General features: G+C 45.3%; 1 protein-coding gene across 1 annotated transcript in view; it reads left to right on the top strand.

The window, feature by feature from the left end:
- LOC116950292 (WD repeat and SOCS box-containing protein 1-like) overlaps window positions 1–19,952 on the top strand; it is a 29,124-nt gene extending 9,172 nt beyond the window's left edge. Inside the window, exons 4-9 of the mRNA XM_032968000.2 lie at window positions 1,145–1,276; window positions 2,987–3,087; window positions 7,071–7,243; window positions 8,814–8,927; window positions 15,427–15,537; window positions 16,931–19,952. Coding sequence (XP_032823891.1) covers window positions 1,145–1,276; window positions 2,987–3,087; window positions 7,071–7,243; window positions 8,814–8,927; window positions 15,427–15,537; window positions 16,931–17,102 — 803 coding nt within the window. The 3' untranslated portion in view covers window positions 17,103–19,952. The remainder of the gene's footprint in view (window positions 1–1,144; window positions 1,277–2,986; window positions 3,088–7,070; window positions 7,244–8,813; window positions 8,928–15,426; window positions 15,538–16,930) is intronic.
- The last annotated feature ends 2,660 nt before the right edge of the window (window positions 19,953–22,612 follow it).

Below are 22,612 nucleotides of genomic sequence, written 5' to 3'. Positions count from 1 at the left end.
AAACATCCGTGAACAGTCAGACAATCGCATAATTCTGCAAGGTCACTCCAGGTTGTGATAAGGGAAAGAAAACAAAGGCCAATGACACATTTGGTGGTGGTTGTGGTGTGTGTTTAAAACCTGTTATTGCTTATTTATACAATACATGTGTGCATTTAAAAAAATGTGTATCTGTTACTCAAATGAATTATTGAGCACATTTTAAGTGTTCAGCTTTAACTGCATTCTTGAGATTATAAGATGCAATTCCCACCCCCACTGTACTTTTAAGCAAAATTAGGGGGTGCATCTTATAAACTGGTAGGGGTGTGTGTGACCATATTGGTAAAACTTTGTTGAAAAAGGGCACACGTTTGAGTGGGTTCTGTATCGTCTTATCAGGAGAATGTGGTGATGGTCCCAAGGCTTGTTTTGACAAAGCTGTTGACAAGACAAGTGACAGTTGCTCTGGGTAAAGGTGTGCACATTAAATTAACTGATGAGGATGTGGAACTTTTTTGTAAACAATTGAGTGATTTTTTTTTTCCCCCCAGAGAATATATGCACTGCACCCAGATGACAATTTCTGCAAGAGACTGTTGAACAATTAGGCTCCGCATTTGGAATGTGGGATTTACAACACTCGGTCAAGACTGGAATGAAAATAAACACCACCCCTTGTTAGCTTGAGCAGGAAACCACTTGATTTTTTTAAAATGGCTACCTTGTGCGGCACTTGCCACGTGGTAGCCACCTTTACAGAACATCCTCAACCCCATTTTGTTGGGTTGCCACGTATATATCTATATAATTTAACCAAACATCTTTACTTGTTGTCATGTACCTTGATTAATTGCCTGTCAAAAATGAGACGTGTGCATTCATTTTCATTCATTTGTCCTGTGATGATTTATTAATGTTGCCTGAACATACGGACAAATGCTGTTAAACCCAAACTGGGAAGTCCTGATGGTGCACTCGTGGGAATCGATGTTTGAACCCGACACGGAGGTCCCCTAGGTTTTTTCTTTAGAAAATTGGGTGCAAAATCCTGCTGGAATAATTTCCTCATCACACCCATATTTGGTGCTTCCTGTCACCTTGGCAATAGAATATAGGTCGCTGAAGGTGGGATTGTTTGTGATTTTTGTGTCTGCGTGTGCAGGCAAGTTCCTGCTGTACCTCATGGACCACACGGCCATTGTGCAGGACCTCACCTTTGCGCCCGATGGCAGCCTGATGCTCGTGTCCGCGTCGCGCGACAAAACCCTGCGCGTCTGGGACCTCAAGGATGACGGTGAGAATGGGCGAGCGTCGCTTATGGACAACAACTCCTAATTAACCAAAGCAACCACCACTTAACAAAAAAGATTTTCCAAGTGATGAAAAAAACCAAGCCAAAACAAAGCTGTTGACCTGCCCCCTAGTCATAGGGCCGCAATCTCCTGGCTGGCTAATATTTGTCTTATCACCTGACGATGCGGTTATCGTGCTGCAAATAGTGCTGTGTACAAAAGGGTGCTTCACATGAAAGCCTCATTGCTCTCCCGCCATTGTCTTGAATGACCTTCGGTGTCTCGGTCATTGACCGTGCTGATTGTGCATTGGCATGATCCATGGTGGCTCTGGGGTGGTGTTGGCATCCGTTTTCAGCGATTGGAATACATGGCACGGGACTTGTATTGCCTGCATCGGTGAGAATCGGCACCAGTGAGATTCGCTGTCCCAAGCTGAGCGGCCACCCAATTGGGATCGAACCAAGTGCCCAATCACTAATTACTGCACAAAGACAAACATTGTGTAAGTTAGGTTTTGGCAGGTCTTGCTCAGAAGGATGAAATTGATGGATTTTGAATATCTGACGAATGACACGTGGACCATACAGTGTGAAGGTCCCTAGCTAGTTGTGGTGAGAGAATGTGTGAACATTTTAACACGTAGGCTTTCGTGACCAATATCGTCCATAATAGTTTTTTTTGGGTTGGATCGCGTAAATATATAAATGTGTCGTTAAACCTGCCACCAATCACCCGACACAGCCAACTAATAAGGGTTGTTACGTAAACAGAACTTGCTAATACAGCACACCGGGTCGTTGGAGAGCCAAGCCACAACATTTACAATCCGAGTACGATGTTTCGCCAGTAATTATAACTAGCTTCATCAGGTGACAGCCAGATTTGTGGAGAAGGCCACCTGGCGGGTTTAACGACACATTTATGTATGTACACGATCCAACCCAAAAAAACCTCTTTGAACACGATTGCAGTTTCTCCTATTGCAGTGATTAAGTGGAATCGTCTATCATGGTTGTTCACCGACGCGACGCAGCACTTTGTGGCAATTTAGGAAAGCACTGTGGTAAAGATCCCAATTCAGCTTAAAAGTCCTGAGTTCAAATACCAACTGAGGCCCATTGTCTTTGTGAGGTCGATAAGATGAAGTCCCACATGGTGGGAAGTCAACAATGGGTGAGACTGGTCTCTGTCATATGAACATAGAATTTCCACCACTGCTTTAAGGCCACTGACAGATGAGCACCACTTACTGATTCGTTGAGCTGAGCTGCTTTGGCTCTGAACACCGGTTCCATTGAGGTCACCCCAATACCGTTTGTTCACTGTTGAGCCGAGCCAGCCAGGCGCACCTCCTCAGAATCCACGATTTTTATTTTCCACTTTAGAAGCGGAACCACGCTGTTGACGTCGCATGAAATGAACGCGTCAAGACGTTTCTAGATGACTAGTGACACTTTGAATTGTACCGACTGATGTCGGACACAATGAATGAGTCATTAGCCCCGCCCATGCTTGGTTCGAGCCAGATTCAAATATCTTGAGGCCATCGTGTCAGTTTGTCGCTGCATGGGGAAAATAGCCAGTGGAATATCACCTGTAGTTTGATGGAGGCTGCAAAGATTCGGTACAGATGTCGGTGGAAAAATGGGTTGGGATCCTTTTTGTACTTTACTAATGCACGAGTGTGTGTGTGGTGCATGCTGCTGCAGGAAACATGGTGAAGGTGCTCAAAGGCCACCACAAATGGGTAAACGCCAGCGCCTTCTCCCTGGACGCCTCCATGCTGTGCTCTGTTGGAGCGGGGAAATCTGTGAGTGCCCCCCGATTACCCCTCCCTACCCCCCACTGCTCCTCATTCCTCCCTCAACCACCCCTACTCGCCCAACCATTCCCCCCCCCATCCCAACCCAAGAACCACTGTTACGGTCGGTCACTCCCGGTTTAACCTTTGATTGCCCCCGAACATGTGGGTTCTCCTCACCGAGAGCCTGTTGCTAGTGGTGTATGCCCACCAGTGGGGCAATTATTGGTCGCTCGGTGTGTGCATTGAAGGCCCCACATCCAGTGTGTACTCCCGTGGTGAGACGGCCGTCGTATAAAGTGGCCTCTTGTGAACGCAAGTCAGTGGCCCAGAGTGTGGTTTCTAACAGTGCAGAGACTGTTTGGAGTTGAGTTGCCCATTTGTTGGCGAGCTCAGAATTGACAAGGGTGGCATTTACAAGGGCCTCACTGTGGAATATGCACAGAGAGCGGAGTTGTTTGGTTTTTTAAATGGAACAAAGTCATGGGAATATTCAAGAGTTGTTTATGAGTTTGTGAGCTGAGTTGTCATCAGACAGAAAAATGAAAGTGAACAAAAAAAATTGGGTGAAAAGTCATAGTATAAAAACAGAGTTAAGATTACCATTCGCTGTCACAAAGTGTTGCCCTGTTGATATATGAATTACAGGTCGTGTGGGTATTGGCAAAATGCGGTGTTTGGTTATAAAGAATGAGTGGGCTTATTGGAGATTATGCCATGCCAATATACAAGTTATGATATACATCTTCAGCAGTGCGTTTTTTTTAACAAAATATTAACTCCATATATCACATCTTGTTTGACAACATCAGCTCACACTTGCATTTTAAAACAAACCTCAACTTATAAATTCCTAAATCTTGACTTAAAGCTATAAATCTGTATACCGCTTTGCCTTATGAAGTCATTACTTGCGAAAATGTAGCTTTTAGTTCAATGGACGAACTTTTAATTTGTGCTGATGTTCCAAATAGCAATTAATGCAGTGAGATGACTTTAACGCCATGTCCCTGCAAATGCAGATGCATAAACTACGGCTGCGTTAAATGCCATCTCTTATAGAAACCCATTGTAAGCGCTACAAATAAAATCCAGACGATATCCCCCAAGCATAATTTGCTCGCATGTAGAAAATAAGTAAAGTTGCCAAATTGAGACCAGCTGCTGACCAATGAGTTATGAAAATTATATAATTAAACAATATAATGTATGTTCTCAAGTGAAAGAAAAGTGGTATTTTTTTCGGTTTTTATTGTTAAATTGTTACTATTGGGCAGCAGTTCATACGGTTGCTCCGCAGTTGTTGAAGATGAGGGATTTCTTGTCGTGACAAGAAGGCCAGTGCAGGGCGTGTGTGATTACTCCCATTCATGCCACACTAACTCGTGACTTGGTTAACAAATCGTTCTGTCACAGTGCGTGTCCATATGATCTGGTAAACAAAATAACCTAGAAACCAAACGGTGAATGCTTTATAGGGCAGCAGGGTGGTGCGGTGGTAACGCTTGTGCCTCACAGCATGAAACACCTGGGTTCAGTTTCGACTCGGTGCCTGTCTGTGTGGAGTTTATGTTCCTGCCCCTGTTCTGCATGGGTTTTGTCTGGGTTCTCCAGTTCTTTCCATTGCTAAAATAAAATATACATTGTTAACTGATATTGGCCAAAAAACCCCAGCGTTGAACATCTATTTGCAAAATACTCAATTGGGATTACATATGGTAGCAACCTCACCCCCCCCCCCCCCTACTGTGATAACTTTGCAGGTCCCACCTGAAAAAGTTGAGCCTTAGTGAGGCTCTACTGTGTAATCAAGCCTGATAATATTAAGTATGGCGTTTTAGGTGCTCTAGTTATTCGATGGCCTCGTACTGTGTCATGTGGTACCGCTGGATTTGTTCACCTAACAGATGTACCGTTTGCGTGATTTCTAAAATGTTTTGACAACTGCTTTGTTTTTTTGTTAAATAATTATGGAAAATTAGTTTTTCGTGACCAAACAAATAAGGCTTTGATTTTTTTTGCTGCTTGAAACTTACCAATAAAGCTTGCCAACCTCGTTGAACTTTAGGGCTGGGAGTGTTTGGTAGTGATCAATATATGTACAAAAAAAGTGTGTGAATCGGTCATTTGTCAGCAATTGATACTGTGCACTTTACAGACACTTGTGAAAAATGACGCAAATAAAAGTTGATAATTTCTCTAACTTGGTTTTATTGGTGTCAAGATATTCTCATGCGACACACCAGCCCTAAATGAAGGAGCTTGTCACAACGGCCGTTCCGAAATTGGGACGTCGTCGCTTGATGTTGGCCGTGCTTCTGCCAGAGCAGCTGTTTTATACAGAGCCCCAAATATCTTGTATTACATTAAATACAAACAATGAAAATATTCATTCGAGCTGCACACATTGCCGAAGACGAGATATAACCGTCGCCGAAATGGAAACCGAAATCAGCGCGAGACATTTATTGGCCAAGGGACTAGACTTTTGGCGCAGTGCGTGGATGTGGGAAAAATCAAACATCACGGGGCTTTGAGCGGGATAAATAAAATGTAGCCGGGCGCACTCTTCCGTGACGCAAGCACTCACGGGCGGGTGCACGCGTGGAGCCTGGCAGAAGCATGGCCGTTTTGGCAGGAAATGTCTATGAGTGCCTTTTGCGCCTTGTGTTCTTCTTTTTCTCTTGCAGCTCTAGGCCGTTGATGCCTTGGCTGTGACAGCACTTTCTCGCCCAAAGGAAGTTCCTTTGGCGTAAAAACGTGTGACATGTTACAGTTTTTTTCATCCACTTGTATGTTTTTATAACGATATAATATCCTTATTGTAAATGAGTGGCAACCAAAAATTTTAAAGAAACTTTTCTCGTAAGATATATTCAAAATAAAAGGTTTGGGCACTCCATTGAGTTACTGTAATACGAATACTTAAAAATATTACAGGGCTTTAAATCATTGGAAAGTAATAACTTTTACTCTGTCGTGCGCTGCATCTTTTCGAAGATTAAGGGTTGCATTACCATTTGTTGATGAAATAAGTCTGCTCTGGATGGGCTTTAACTTAATTTAGACTCATCAGTACAGTGCGGCCAGCCGATGGATTAGAAGTTATCCAATAAATGCAAACCTTGTTCTGCCCTGGCCAAGATTCACATAAATATTTTATGTATATCTGTTAAAGCAATACGTATAAAAAAGTGTAATAGTAAGCTGTCTGTTACACTAGAGGAAGTATACAAGGTAACACGTGTACAATCAGGTTACCCAGTGATAATCTTACAACCCTTTTTGGCCATGTAATGGGGCATACTTGGCATGTAAAGGAGGTATGAGTTTATTTTAAGCAAGTTTATTTTAAGCAAACAACTAGGAAACCAATGGGAATTTCCACTCCATGTCCTAGTCAGCAGAAGTCAAATTTTGCTATAAATGGTGTTTTTGCATAAAAAGCTGCGTGAATCAAATTTAATTAATTTCATGTTTGCATGTACTAACCGTGAATTTTCTAATGGTTAATTGGTATAATGTATGCTTTGAAAGCATGCTTACTGGAAAGTGTACACAACCCCATCTAACAAACGCCTGCTCTATAATAAAGAAAACCCGTAACAAGTCGTGGAGCAGTTGCATTGAAACAAAGAAGAAATTTCATTTTCAATTTGCTTCCATGACAAGAAGCCAAAATGCCAGAGAGCATGCGCTCAAAGTTGATCATACTTAACTAGATGGACTGAGAACATATAACTTTGTGCTGTCCCTCGTAATACACATACATACACACACACGCACATAGGGTCGTAGCTTAGCCCAAGGCTTTGAGGAGTGCCAGTTCGCGTACATATGCGGCGAGCTAAGAGACGAGGGCCGCGTGGGCGGTCGGGCGTGTGGGCTGGTGGGGTGGGTGTGTGTGGGGGTGGGAAGGGAGAACATAGCGAAGTGTCTGTGTTGTTGCGATGGTGTTGCTGAGTGCGAGTGTGTGCACGTTGTTGCCGCAGGTGCTGCTGTGGGAGATGGAGCACTTCACGCTGTTGCGGCGGCTCGAGGGTCACCTCAACGACGTGGTGGCGTGCGAGTTCTCTCCCGACGGGGCGCTGCTAGCCACCGCCTCGCACGACACGCGCTGCATCCTGTGGGACCCGTACACGGGCACCGCTGTCGCCAGTTTCGGGTGAGACGCGCGTTACCCTGGCTTCCCCCTCGCACGACCGTCCAGCCCAAGGGTGGGGGGGAGGGTCCTGCCTATGCTGGGATCTTGGCGGTGGAATACAATGCTTGTAGGAGACACGGGGGTTAGGAGGAATCCTAATAATGGATTAGCTGGCCAGGGATTTGATGATGGAATATCTGCATTTGAAAGGTTAGGGCACTGGGATTAATATAAGAGTTTAGGATGGTGTTGGGATTGGCGTAAGATGCTCGTGATGGGTTTAAAAGTGTTAAGGGTGGAGGTTAGCATTCTAGTTGGTTAGTGTGGGGATTTTAGAAAGGTTTGAGGTTTGTATCGGGGTTAGAGTTGAGGTAAGTGTTGGATGAAAAGTCTCCGTGCTCAAATGAGCAACGAACTGTTTGGGGAATGGGATGATGAGATGTTAAGTTTAAAGGGTAAATTGGTAGGACTAGTGTTTTAAACCATGTTTAGAGTCATGGTTTTGACTAAATCGACGGTAAACTGGAAATTTTATTTTGTTGGTGGTTTGGTCATTCTTATACTTCGAGGATAGTCATGGCTAAACTCCTCATTTATGATTGGATGATGGTCATGTAAAATTATCAGGTTTAAATCTTCCATTGCCACTTATTTATTAGCTCATTTGAAAAGATTTAGGAACTAGTGTTAGTCACGGGTGAACTGACAAGTAATTGCATTGACATATAAAAGTGCAGGTTTAAGGATTACAGTCAAGATTAGTTGCCGGTCATGGGCGAATTAACCAATAATTGGATTATGAAGAAATGCACATGTTGGAAGCTTACGATGGTGACGCCCAGCGCTAATGATTAAGTCACACGGTCTCGAATGGTGTCACAAGGTCCTCCACAGTGTCTCAGCTGTCTGCTTCCTACTGTGGCCAACGAACGTGACCCTGAAGAAATTATCTCGTGGCCACGAAAGTCGCGCCATCTAGACTGTCTCAGATTTCATCCCGTGAATATTAATAACTAAGCCACGGTACAAGAGAGGGGTGTTCTTAAAGCTATTTGTACGTACCTCCTGGAGTTGGCAGGATAACATTTCATGATGCAAGTTTTTCCCTTAACTCTGTAATTATATTTTTACATTTTTATCATCTTGTGTTGTGCTATGCTGTACTTGGTTTACGTATAAATATTGCTGAAGAAATCTTCAGCCGCACGTCACAACAACATCAGCTTGCCACCAGTCTTCTGAGTATTGTCGTGTTACGATTCGTAGCCCTTATACCGCATATGGTGTTAGTGGCACAAAAAACTATTAATGGATCGAACAAACTGCGGAATTAATGACGTAATTAAACTATCATGTAGTCGGTTGCTCTGAAGAACGTTTGTTTAATTGGTAAGTGCTTTTTATTTACATATTCGGTAGTTTTGAATACGCACATTAATATCTGGTTGTACCATAGCCATAGGTATTAGGCAGTGCTGGATCGCATACACCCCTGCCACCTTTGCTGCAGTCCACTCATCTAGACTTCCTTACCCTCTCCTCCGACCCCTCTCTTCCCTCCTCCTCCCCCCCTCCCCGTTCTTTCCGGCAGGCACTTGTTCCCTGCGCCATCACCGATCTTCGCTGGCGGCGCCAACTACCACTGGGTGCGTGCCGTGGCGTTCTCGCGGGATGGGCTGCACGTTGCCTCGCTCGCCGACGACGGGTCGGTACCGCCCCTCCCTCCCCCACCTCCGCCTTCGTGCTCCCTCCGCCCTTTCCCAACCTCCCTTCCCCCTCACCACTGCTCCTACTAGCACTGTAAACAGCAGACTTAAACGGTGAACAAAAACCTCAAAAGGCCATAAATGGTGATAGGGAGGGAGGGGATAAACTGTTGAGGTACAGAGAGGGTACTTGGCTTACCGGACTCTCGCTCTACTAGGGGTGTAACGATTTGCCCCCAATCACGGTGATCATAGGAATTGCTGTGATTTGGGGCTGTGATTCTATTCGAGCACTTGTTCCCTGCGCCTCTGTCGACTGCCGAAGCCTCGTAATCCCTTTACGCGTAAAATATAAGAATAAAAAAAAACCTTATCTTAGGTGATTCGATGCACGTATTGTAAACTATGAGAATCGATAATTATACCCCAAGTCCTGATCAAATTAGCCAATCCGCCTCCAAGCACTGGCCATGCTCCGAACACTAATGCTAACACAAGCCCAATCTCTTGACATTTCACCAGGCATATTTAATTTGCTTTTAATATTTCTTATTTAGAGCACCCTGTCCCTTCTCTTGTTATCACCCCCATTCTGCTGCGCTGTGTCGCTGTCAGTCTTCTATCGCGAGGCGAAGGGAGTCCACCTGGAACTCGCACAGCAGAAAGTCTTGCCGACTATTGCAAATTGGCACGAGCCAAGGTGTAAAGAGTGGTTTGTCGCGTGGCAGTCCTCTGGTACATTAATACATGGTAGCCCGAATAAGTGGCCCGAGCTGAATTGACTGAATAAACGAGTTCATTGAACAATGGTTATTTTGTGCAGTTGTTGGTGATGTGGTTGAGACCATCGCACTCGCTACACTTGAGAACCCAGGATAGGCTCTCAAAAATGATCAACTACTGTTTGCTCAGCCTCGTTTTGAAACGACCACAAATTGTTTAGCTCCCTCACCAAATTTCTGGCTTGTGTAATACTCTGAACAAGCTGGTTTGCTGGTTCTGATGGCGTGTGGGAGCGATTAATAGGAGGAATGTGGTATGCACTTCGCGTTCCTTTGCCCTTGGCTTCGGGAGAGTTCTTGAATTGGCTTGAGGTTGTGGGGGTGTTTTGATTTAAAGCTTTCGTGACTGCAGTGATTCATATTCTTGGTTCTTGTTTTATATATACTTTATTATTTTATTGTTTCCCTTCAACGTGACTTTACCGAAAGGACCAAGAATATGTTGTGGCGGTGGCGTAGCAAATGCCTGTTCGGTAAATTATTAACTTAAGAGGCAAGCGCCCATGGAGATGTTTTGCCATTGTGCCAAGGGAGTTACTAGTTACATTTATATATATATAGACAACGGGTGGCGGAGCACTGTTGCGCCACTCAAGCGAGCGGTGTCATTGCAGAGTCTTTTTTTAGAGCTGCATTTACAACCGGATGGAAATTCCCCTGTAAATTACCAGGCGGTTGCAGCTGAAATTGAACCGTCGACTTCACGTTTTGAACGGCTTGGTTGTAGCGAGTGTGCGGGATCGCAAAGTACAATCGGCAGTCTTAACCGCCGTTTCAGGATGTTGCGCAGTGCCACTTGGAGCCCGGTTGTTGCGCTTTTTTGTGGGGAGGTGAATAACAACTCTGCAGCCCCCTTCCAGTTTGGTGTTGCAGTGAAGCTTTGTTGGCTGGAAGATTGTTGGAACTGAACAGCTCACCACAGGGAATGCAATCATTTGACCCTCCCCCACCCTTTCCCAAGTCATGCATTTTCATGATTCTGGCTCTTCATTTCATTTGTGAGTAGGGACTTTTTTACCCTTAATACTCCACATTATTTTGGATGAGTTTTTTTTTACCCATTGTGTTTTAAAATGACTAGGCTCCCCCTTTATTTGGAGGGAAGGAGTGCTCTTGCCAGAAATGTATGCGAAACCAGCAGTGATTGTTTAGCAAGTCTGGCTCTCAGGATGAGACCCAGAAGGTTAAACCTGTCCCAGAGGCTGCTTGCTTGGACAAAAAAGCTCCGTTCTTACGAGTCTAAAAAGCCAATCGTCTGATAAACCAAAATGTTTATTTTCATACGTTTAGAGGATATTGATGTGTGTGTGTGTGTGTCATTTAAACCATTGTGGTACAATAACCAGTTTATCACATTTATATCTCTATGCTAGTGGACATTCCAGTGTACGCATGCCTGTGCATGTGTGCGCCTTGCAGTGTGTGGCGGACTTGAGGCACATGCGGGAATGAGCCAGTGTGTATTTGTGAGAACCCTCACAATTCCCAAGTTGCTGCTGCTGCCTTGAGCCAAAATGAGGTTGGGTCGGCTCTGCCATGGGACATTCTTAAGCCATGACACTGCACTCACGTGGGTAATGGTGCAGCGAGGGCAAGGGTAGTGGGTGGATGGTGCCATTTTGCCTGCGAGAGAGGTCATGATTCTGGGCTCTGAGCGATGGGGGGGGGGGAGAAATTAACACTGCACTACCCCCTGTGGTCTGTCTTAATATTTACCACTGCAGTGAACAATGATGCCATGACAGTGAACAAGTTGCTTTGTCTGTGGTGTGGGGTCTGTTGCCGGGATCCCCGGAGGTTTGGGGTGGGGGCGGCAGGGTGGTGCAGTGGTAAAAATGTTTCCTTGCAGTTTGTATGTCCTCTCCCTGTATTATGCATGGTTTTCCTCAGGTTCTGCCATTTATTTTCTGAACTAAAAAAAATACATGTCAAAATGATACAGGTCAAACAACCCAATGCTGTAAGAGTATCTGCAAATTACGCAATTGGAATTCTACACAGAAATATTTCTCTCGAATGTGAACTTGGCAGGTTCGTGACGGTTAGTGAGGCTTCTTGGGTGGACGAGCATCGTAATAATAAGGTTGTGATGTAACATCTGTAAAGTTCACAGTCCCAGTCTCACCAAGCGACCTTATTGCAGCAATGCTCTGAAGAATGGCTCGTTTCACGCGAGCTCTCTGCTGGGACTGTTCTGATGTTTTAGTTTATTTATTATAATTGCTACTTGGCACTTTGTGTATGCATTGTGTGCGTTATTTACTTTGTTAACAAAAACATGTATCAGTGCCATTATGAATAATTGTTTTCAACACTGCAAGGTTATGGTTTTATCTCCAAATTGTTGATTGTGCTAATAAGGGCAACGTAAATGCCAATGAAATATCATCTTGCAAATGCAATCTCATTGAATTTAACGATAAAAACAGAGACTTTAAATCGATTATTTTATTGCAGGTATTTTGCCACAAATATAAAACGTGGACGGCGGCTTCAAGCTAAATGTGTCTGGCACTCGTTCGTGTCCACGAGTCTCTGTTCCATGCCGGCAGAGCGTGCCGTGACAAGGACACGTGGTTGGAAAGTCCCATGCAGACTTTTTGTAATAATTATTTGCAACTTGAGCCATTCGTTGAGCAGTGGCCACGTTTCCAGACCCCCCCCCCCCCCAAAGCCACACACTGATCGGGTTTAAAAACGCATCTATCTTTGGACGTATGTGAGGGGTAGGTAGCATCGGGAGAGAAAACGTCCAGTCCAGGATTAGCCACGGCAAGTCGCGCCATGCTGACTGATCAGTTTTGGGCGCCAACTCTGCTGAAGCTGCCTTCTCGTGTCGTCCGAGCGGCGGCTTTCAGACCACACGACGCCGGGAAGCTCCGCAGGGTTCTCTGGTTGCGCCGTGAGTAGTAGCGGCACCAGAAGTCTGGGGGTTGAGTACTAGAAGTGGCGGGTCTACGAAGTGTGCAGAGTGCTCGGGTGAACTACGCACAGTGCATTCTTCCGGACACTGCTATGGAACGCATGGTCTGTTTTCTAAGCCAAAAGTCCCATGAATGGAATCGTGTGGAGGAATTCTATTGGTTTTGCCCTGTAAGTACATTTAGATTATGGATACAAAAAGCCATCGGTGGCATTAAACAGCGGATAGCGTTTTTGTCGCTTGTTTGTAGAGGTGGTTCGAATCTGGCAGGCTGTCCTGATTATTACTGTGGGTGTAATAACCATGATAATACACGCTGTCAGCTTGATAGATGTTGAACCCCTTACGTCATTGGCAAGAGTGAGCCCATTGTGTACTGGCGTCAGGGTCTAAATTTGCCAAATTTGAAAGTTACCCCACAAATGAGTCAATTGAGACTACACATAGATGAAAGCACTTTTGTAGGCTTGGTCAGGGAGTCGGCAACCTGCGACTCTGGAACCGCGTGCGGCTCTTAAAAAGGGGACTGCTTCGTGACGTTATGCACATGCCTTTGCAGCTCATGAAGCATTGCGGGTTTTTCCAGAAAAAAAAGTGAAGTCTCTTGTTAATTTGGTTGCCGACCCCCTGGGCTAGGCGCTGTCATGTTGTTGCCCATAGGGACAGCTGCCAATGTGATTGATGTAAAATCACTCTTGAGATGCCCCACCGTGAAGGGCGCCATTTAAAAAAAAACGTAATGATTAGCATTTAACGTATTTCATCGACGTCATTAACAATGTCTCCAAACTAAGATGCAGTAAACGGTCAGATAGCGTTGCTGCGGCCACTGACCCTTCTTTGCTACTCTAATAAAGAACAGTTATGGCTGTGTTATCATTGAGAGATAAGCAGAACAACAAGTCAAAGGTCAGCGTCTCCCCTGCTTGAACAGTGTGGTGACACTACCACCTCTGAGGGCCCCAAGCAACTGGTTGACATGCGTTTATTCCAGTCTCCATAGGACAATCACTTGAATGTGGTTGAACAGTTTAATAAATTATTAGCATTGTTTATATCACTGGTTTTGACCACTTAAGTTGGTGCTCTGGTTATTGTTTATTATTATTATTACCATGCTCATTTACCAGAGAAATCCTCGGTGTCTTCAGGAGGCTCCTGCTAAGTTTTCACGTTAGAGGGCAATGTTGCTGCGTGTAATCCCAATTGCATAATTTGCAGGAAAATGTTTTAGCTTTGGGATGTTTGGCCAATACCAGTTGGTGTTTTTTTAGCTCTATGAGGAAACCGGAAAACTCCCTATACAGAACAGGGGGAGAACGTAATCCACACAGACTGTTGGGAATCAAACTATGGCCCTTATTGCTGAGGCACAAGTGTTAATACTGCACTACCCTGAATGTGGGTAGGTGACAAGAAATACAATGGTAATAATGAGTCGTTGCTTGAAAATAATGTGCAGTCCCCAAAGTGTTTATAGGCCGAGTATAGTGCCGGGCTATACTTGGATGCTTTACGAAACACGAGCTGGGCATATTGATGCAGTGACATCGTGCAGTGCACAGCTGTCTCAACCAATGTAACCCCACGCAGATGGTGAATTATGATATGTTTTATTATTGAAGCAAAAACGTCTCTAAATTACAGGTGCTTGTGATCATGTGGATGATGAGGTGAGGGACAGATGATAATGATGTTTCTGCTGCGGTGGTTGTGGTCCTGGGCTTGCTGTTAATGCTTTCCAACTTAGGTTGAAAGTGTTAAGGCTTTAGGTTCTCCATTGGAAACCTCATTTGCCAGTAACAAAATATGATAATTGGTTTTTTTACCCTTTTATCTGGCAACAAAACTGACCTTTTTTACAAAGAGTCATGTTTACATTGACCACAATACCTGCGGTCGGAACGCAAACAAAAAACAACAACTCTGATAGTGTATGCACTGTCCTTGAAATTGATTGGTCCACACCCGAGACAGCTTTCTTTAGAGCCTCGTCTCACATGGTGTTGGACCAGAAGACACCAAAAGGCGTACAACTCAAAGACAATGCACCATCAGAGTATGAGAGCACAGGGTAAGCATTGCCAGATAAAAGTAAATGCTTCCCCCGAGCTCTCATACTCTGATGGTGCATTGTCTTTGAGTTGTGCGCCTTTTGGCGTCTTCTGGTCCAACACCATGTGAGACGAGGCTCTAAAGAAAGCTGTCTCGGGTGTGGACCAATCAATTTCAAGGACAGTGCATACACTATCAGAGTTGTTGTTTTTTGTTTGCGTTTCGATCGCAGGTATTGTGGTCAATGTAAACATGACTCTTTGTAAAAAAGGTCAGTTTTGTTGCCAGATAAAAGGGTAAAAAAAAACAATTATCGCTTTAGGTTCTGTCAGACGAGCGTGATAACTCCCGTAAGATGAACAAAACTTTATTACAGTTGTGTGGCTATTAGAGACTTGTGCTTGTGGAAAGCAGCTACATTGATCAAAGGGTTGCCCAAAACCTGTGCACACAAACCAGAGTGCAAGGGACTATTTGCAAATAGGAAAATGCATTTTACACTGACGGATTAAAGGTTGCCTGCACCCTTCCCAGCAGAGCCACTTTCCTAGCCCCATTGTGGACTATGGGGCTTGCTGCTGTTTACAATGCCTGGTGTAAGCGCCACCGTTGCCGCTCGTCTAAACAAAAATCTGAGACCAATTGCCAGCTGTAAAGCGTGAAGAGGATCCAATGACATTTCATGTTTTTTTTCCTTGGATTTTTATATATATTTCTGTTTCTCTCATTTCTGCACAGGCTGCTGCGGTTCTGGCACGTCGGGGATGACAGTGCTCCTGTGGCGGTGGCCAACGTTCCCAATGGCCAGTGCTGCGCCTTCTCTCCCAACGGCCACGTGCTGCTTGCAGGGTGAGCAAGCGTCATTCTGCCTCCCCTCCGGTGCGGCGATGTGGCCCGGCGCTTGGCACGTTTTGCCGCTTCCTTGCGGAGGTTCGCGGCTTGAACCATGGCAGGGCCCACCCTGGTTATTAATGACTGTAAAATGTCTCCATTTGCTTCGCAGTGGACATTAAAAGTCCCCCGACGTCCTCTGAAAAGAGGAGGCCGTAGAGTTCTTGCCACCGTCATGGTTGAAATTGCAAAAAAAATTAATGACTCGCAAATTAATCAAATGGGATTCCACACAGTAATGCTGGCCCCTCATGTGGAACGACTGCAGACTGTCTGAAACACAGCAGCACCTTCGTGAGAGCCTTATGCTTTAAGAATTGTGTGAATTACAAATGTAACTCGATTATCATTATTCACCTGAGGAAGCCTTGCCAAATCTCCACCTCCTGTACGGTCGGTTCCCTCAACTGCTTGGCTCGTAATTTGCATTCTATCCTGGGCAGTCTATTCCCCGCAATTTCTTGCTCGCGTCGCTGTTGGCGGAGGGGCCTCACGAGAGGGAGCTCTAAAGAGTACGTGGTCTATTCTTCTACGCTAACCCAGACGTCTTAGAAGATGAGGGTAGTACCAAAACCTTGCCCCACCACCTTCCAATCGAATGACTGCCATTTACCCATTTGCAGTGCTGGTGTGGACAGTGGTGGTGGAGGGGGATTTGAGAATGCTTGCCCCATTTTTTCACTTGCCACCGCCAGGAGATAAAATTTGAACTGGCGACACTGAATGGAAATTCCAGTGTTGTCCGCTTCCACGGCATCATCCCGCACCTCCGATTAGCACAGTTGGCTACGAAATAAGTTCAACATACATCCCACTCATGGTGATGGCAGTTATATTCCACTATCCACCGCACTTGAATTGAACCCGTTGCATTAATCTGGACATAGACTTATAAGCTTATACTCACCCAGCCATATGCGAGAGGAATTCCACCATGAAGTGAATCGACTGAAATAATGCGAGTACCACATAATTTTGTGGAGCTGCCAGTAGTTGATACATCTGCAATGTGGACACGATTTCAAGAGGTGCCCTTTAAATTAGTGTTAAAGTGCTGCTTCTGAGCACAACCAAAAGCAGGTGTTACTTCATTACTCATAAAATATTCTGAATATTTTTCATTTATTAACTATATTTGTATGGCCTGAACTAGAATATCTTTGATGTTGAGCTTGTATAATTGGGTATGCGCCATGCGAGCTTTGCTCGTTGTGAAGGTGGATCCAGCCAAGTGAATCTCATCATTGGTTCTGGTTGCCCTCCCATGATCAATCCTAGCGGTGTGTCCTGCCCAGTCTGTGAAGCTCTACATGGGATTAACCGTGTCGTGTGTGTGTGTGTGTGCGTACAGACGGCAAGACGGGGGGGTGGGGGTGTGGGCGGCCCCTCGCGACGTGGGCCCCCTGCAGCACCTGTGCCGCATGTCCCTGCGCCGTGTCAGCAGCACCCAGCAGGTGGACGCAATGGCGGACACCCTGCCGGGGAAGATGCACCGCTACCTCACCTACCGTTCCAGCGAGTGAGGATGGTGGGGGGAGGGGGGGTGCATGGTGGAGCACAGTTGCGGGGAAAGGAGGCGGGGGAAGGGGCACTTGACCGCTCTCCTCACCCGCCACCATCCCTTCTCTGCCATCGCTCATGTTGTTTTTTTTCTTTTTCTTTGGGAAGAACAAGTGGTTCCGTACAAAGGTAAAACGAAAAAGAACTCGTCTTAATGTCACCATTTAACGTCACCGTTTTATCAGGCGCACACTCACGGACACGCCCAGACACGCACACAAGCGTGGCTTCAAGAAACCTCAACAGTGAACGCACACAATTGCAGTTGCTGAAACGGCAAGATCCATACATCCATAATACAAATGATACACTGTATATTAAATCCGTATATTTAAACTGTATATTAAATGTGAGAACAACGAAACAGTTTGTTACTGGGCAGAATCGACAAGTCCATCCACCGCTCCTCAACCTCCACATTCTCGACTTCCTTTTCCTGCTCTTCCTCCTCATCCACCTCTTCAACCTCCTCTTGCATCTGTGATTCAGAAAACGGTGGCCAGTTTGCTGCGGATGTTTTCTACCCTGAGATGCAGCCCCTTGTACGTGCTAAGAAATGGCTGGCTTCCTTCAAGAACGGCCATGATCTGAGAGGGCAAAATAAATGGAGTGCGTTACTCGGCCGTGTGGACTTGTTCGTCTGTCACTGTAAAGCAGTGTTCTTCACATTTTAAGAGGGCCACTTTTGCCAATAAGACACCAGTGTGAGGGTCACCACACACCGCCTGCAAAGGGGTGTTTTTTGTCGGGGGCCGCTAGTGATCCGCAGGCCCTGCAATGAAGAACACTGCCGTAAAGCATTTAGTTTTTCCACACAGTTCGGCTCTCGATGCAGCTTGCTCGTCTGCGGGGAAGCACGAAGGCACCGCCAGCGACGCACGGCCGAAGTGCGAATGTCTCCTCTTTTCCAGTCTGCTGCTGCGCAAAAAAACGACTCTCCTATTTCTTTCCGGCTCCTACACCTGAGCCGGCAACAGGACTCACCATCGGCGACTTTAGAGATGGCGAGAGACTCCTCCGCACCACTGCCCTTGCTGCTTGCAGCCACAAAGGATCTGTGCTGCCATGCCACTCGACAGCTGCGGTCGTACGTCTGCTCTTGCAGCCTTTAACCCCCACCTTCAAGTGGCAGATGCAGTCAAACATATTAGGACCGAACAGATTATCACTTGTGCCACTTGGCTCTTCCGCCTTCCCCCCCCCGACTGCTCAACCTGTAGTTTCTTGTGTTTGCTGCAGGTGATTTTGTTGCTTTCAATCCTCTCCAAGCCACACCTGGGAAATGCGAGTTAGTTTTATGTTGATGGCAGGAGGGTGGTATGGTGCTGCCGCCTGTCCTAGTTATCCCAGGATCATCTTCATTTTTAGGTAGTTGTCCTGAGAAATATGTAAGATGCCCCAGCTTAAGTCGCATAATACACCATGCAAAATCATGTGGCCACATGTACATTTCTCCTGATGTTGAGATTCTTCCCATGGTATACGGTTTTTTTGTACCTCTGTGGTAACAACCCAAGGAAGGGATGGGGCAGGAAGAGTGGTGTGGGCAATGGGGGATATTGAAATTCATTCAAAGCCAGTCTCTGACTGGAAGTTGGACCCTCTGAACTTCAAATACAAAGTGTTGCTCATAATTATTGCTACGTCGTTTGTCTTGTCGCGTTTTTCTCACCACTTAAGTTGTTGAGTGGCACCACGCGCTGTCGTAAGGGGAGGTCATTTTCTTTCTTCGAGGTGTTTACCGTTGATATTGTAATTTGTTGTCATTGTAGGGTTTTCAGAGTGGCCAAATGCCAAGGAGAATGGGCAAAGTGCAAGGCCAGGCCTTAACAATCAAGTCGACTCGTTTAATTGCTTTTTTACTTCAAATGCAATTTGAGTGCAAATTTGCAAACTTGCCAAAACTCACACGATGTTTCTACCTCTGGCTGAAACCTGTTGCATAACTGGGAAAGGCGCGCGCAGAGGACTCGCAACGTAGCCGATTACCTTTTTGCAAAGCAAGAACAACATCTGCAATATCGCAAGCAGATAACACTGCTCAATGAGAAGCTCGGCATTTTCATCACTGGTCCTCCCGTCTCTGATCGCTGAAGGAATCGGGCTCGTTGACGCGTGACCTCGAGTACCGCCGGACAACATGTCCCAAGTGGTGGGACGTACACGTTGGCTCGCAGAGTCCTGATCGGACAGGTGCAGTGGATCGATTGTATCGACTGTAGCCCACCATTTTAGTATTTGGAAAAGCTGATGTAAAAGTTCAGCATTGCTGTAATGTCAAATCCCAATGGGACAAGAGCGACTGAGTCGCACCAGCTTCACAGCTGCGTGCAGCTGTTGCCAACAGCGCTTTTGTCTTTGTCACTGGCAAACATTGCAGTTGCCACGATGCCATATCATTCTTGGGATTGTATTCGAACGGCACATCGCCTGCCGTTTGGCAAGCTCACCTGGCAGTGTCCGAGTTGGGGGTTAATAGTTTGCAAATACAACTGTACAAATACCCTTTTTTAACACTCAGATATTTTTTAATGTTGATATTTGAATATGTACACACGTTACCTTCGTAACTTTTTATGTAAACATGTATAAAGTGTACACACACACAATTGAAAATGTTTTGTATAAAATATATTGAAGACTTTTTCCTTTGTACCACCTTAGCTCTCACTCATTGAACCCCTCGTTAAAATGTTGCTTTGTGATGTTTCTTGGTTCCGAGTTGCAATGGTGGATTTTTTTAACGTAGGAATGTGGCTCTAAATGTCATGACGCAAGCATCATTAAAGGCTCCACTTTTTTGGTGAAACAAACAGCTGTCCCGTGTCATCCCACCCACTGCCCTTTATAATATCGTTCTGCTGCTCATCGCTGGACTGTGAAATGCTGACGGCTTGGGCAGGGGCTTCATCCATGACTGGACATGTAAAATGAGCTTTAAAGCTCATCGGATTCCTCCAGAATAATTATTTTTATTGATCATGGCTGATGATTACATCGCTTTACCTTCCTTGGCAAGGCTTTATGGACACCACTTGTGCGCCTACCGGTCATGTCTGTTGCCTGTATGTTAAGTGCACGATGGTAAGCCAATTGAGCCAACTATGCCTTGGATGGTCGATGGTGACATCACTCGCAGGACTATTCTTCCTGCCAGTCACGAGTGCATGAAACCAGTAGTTCCTCGCTTACATGCAGTCTTGCTTGTATCATGTACAAGGGGTGGTTGTCATGTAAAACTTGCCATTTGAAACTGATTTCACGAGTAATTAGTTTATCCAGGAAGTCTTGCAAAGGCTCATTGTCAGGTGGATCCTTATTGGACATTTGGCCAAATACAGGCTGTGTACAACTTGGGAGAACAATTTTAAAATTACAGATGGTACTTCAGAAACCGACTTGTACTGCTTCTAACATGTACCTTGTCACCCTAAAACATCGTGGCAGGTCTCTTGTACACGGTTGGCTATACTGTGCGAAAGAAGTTAAATATGCATGAGTTGGAATTCAACGAACTCCATTTCCATTGGCGACCACAGCCAGGACATCAAACCACCCTGATACAAAAGCACGTTTTTAAAAAAAATTACAAATCAATATTGGGCTTTATGTGACTTGTGATATTAACACTCAGACATTGTTTACTACACACGGCATGTTTTACAAGTCTTAACACGCTTTGACGGCCCTTTTCACGGACCGAATTGCCAGTTCGAGAGTACATCGCAGAGGGGAGCTGTTGCAAAGCACTCAACTTGTACTTGGAGTGAACCTTTATATATCGCTTGGGACTCCACTTGCCACATCGTCGCTCCGGGTTCAATAACTTGGAGCAGCACTTTGGTAGGAGGCCAATATTGATTGCCCTATGGAGAGCATTGCCCCTGCCAGAATAATGTAAAATTTCCAGCACAGGCTGAGGAACGTCAATGGATGTGCACCACCCAGTGCGTGATGCATCAAACTTGGGATTTTGCAGTATTTTAATTGGCCTCACACTGATGCCTTGACAGAATCGTGGTGTTGGGTGTATCATCAAAACATGCGATGGTTGCCGTTTATTGTTCAAATCGGAAGCCGTGCAGACTCGAACACTTGATGTTACGAGCCGAGCAGCTTACAACAGAAACGCACGCACCTCCGATTAGCACGTACGGTGTGAACAGAAGTTAAATATACATTTAGATACTTTTCACCAAAGTGGTGCATTTATGCCATTCTCAAGAGACTGAGTTCAGACAGCTGAGAAATAATAACTGCTGCATGAATACAAATGTTAAAGAAAAAAGTGTTTGCAGTCATACAAAAACACTAAAGCTTTTTCAATGCCACTTTATGATGTAAAAATGTGACAGTGGTGAGGTTTTTTACACTATATACCCGTGATGAGTAACCGAGACTAGTTAGTGAGCCACCATGAACCACCCACCTTCAGCATGGTGGACCACAAGCTTGACATCGTGCTTTTGCACAAATCATGACCCCACGCATCACCCTCAACACACTTCGACCAAACCACCACGGGTGGATCCACGGGAGACAGGTTTCCCACCATTGCTACAGTATTTGATCCCCTGCTGATTTTGTACTTTTGCCCAATGACAAAGAAATGATCAGTCAATAATTTTAATGGTAGGTTTATTTGAACAGTGAGACAGAATAACAACAAAAAAATCCAGAAAAACGCATGTCAAAAATGTTATAAATTGATTTGCATTTTAATTAGGGAAATAAGTATTTGACCCCCTCTCAATCAGAAAGATGTCTGGCTCCCAGGTGTCTTTTATACAGGTAACGAGCTGAGATTAGGAGCACACTCTTAAAGGGAGTGCTCCTAATCTTAGCTTGTTACCTGTATAAAAGACACCTGTCCACAGAAGCAATCAGATTCCAAACTCTCCACCATGGCCAAGACCAAAGAGCTCTCCAAGGATGTCAGGGACAAGATTGAAGACCGACACAAGGCTGGAATGGGCTACAAGACCATTGCCAAGCAGCTTGGTGAGAAGGTGACAACAGTTGGTGCGATTATTCGCAAAAGGAAGAAACAAAAGATCTGTCAATCTCCCTCGGCCTGGGGCTCCATGCAAGATCACACCTCGTGGAGTTGCAAAGATCATGAAAACGGTGAGGAATCAGCCCAGAACTACACAGGAGGATCTTGTCAATGATCTCAAGGCAGCTGGGACCATAGTCACCAAGAAAACAATTGGTAACACTATGCCGTGAAGGACTGAAATCCTGCAGCGCCCGCAAGGTCCCCCCTGCTCAAGAAAGCACATATACATGCCCGTCTGAAGTTTGCCAATGAACATCTGAATGATTCAGAGGACAACTGGGTGAAAGTGTTGTGGTCAGATGAGACAAAATGGAGCTCTTTGGCATGAACTCAACTCGCCGTGTTTGGAGGAGGAATGCTGCCTATGACCCCAAGAACACCATCCCCATCGTCAAACATGGAGGTGGAAACATG

The sequence above is a fragment of the Petromyzon marinus genome, chromosome 38 (genome assembly GCF_048934315.1).
Source record: "Petromyzon marinus isolate PM22_M1 ecotype Great Lakes invasive population chromosome 38, UKy_Petmar_22M1.pri1.0, whole genome shotgun sequence".
NCBI lineage: Eukaryota > Metazoa > Chordata > Hyperoartia > Petromyzontiformes > Petromyzontidae > Petromyzon > Petromyzon marinus.
This window is presented reverse-complemented; position numbering and strand designations above follow the sequence as displayed.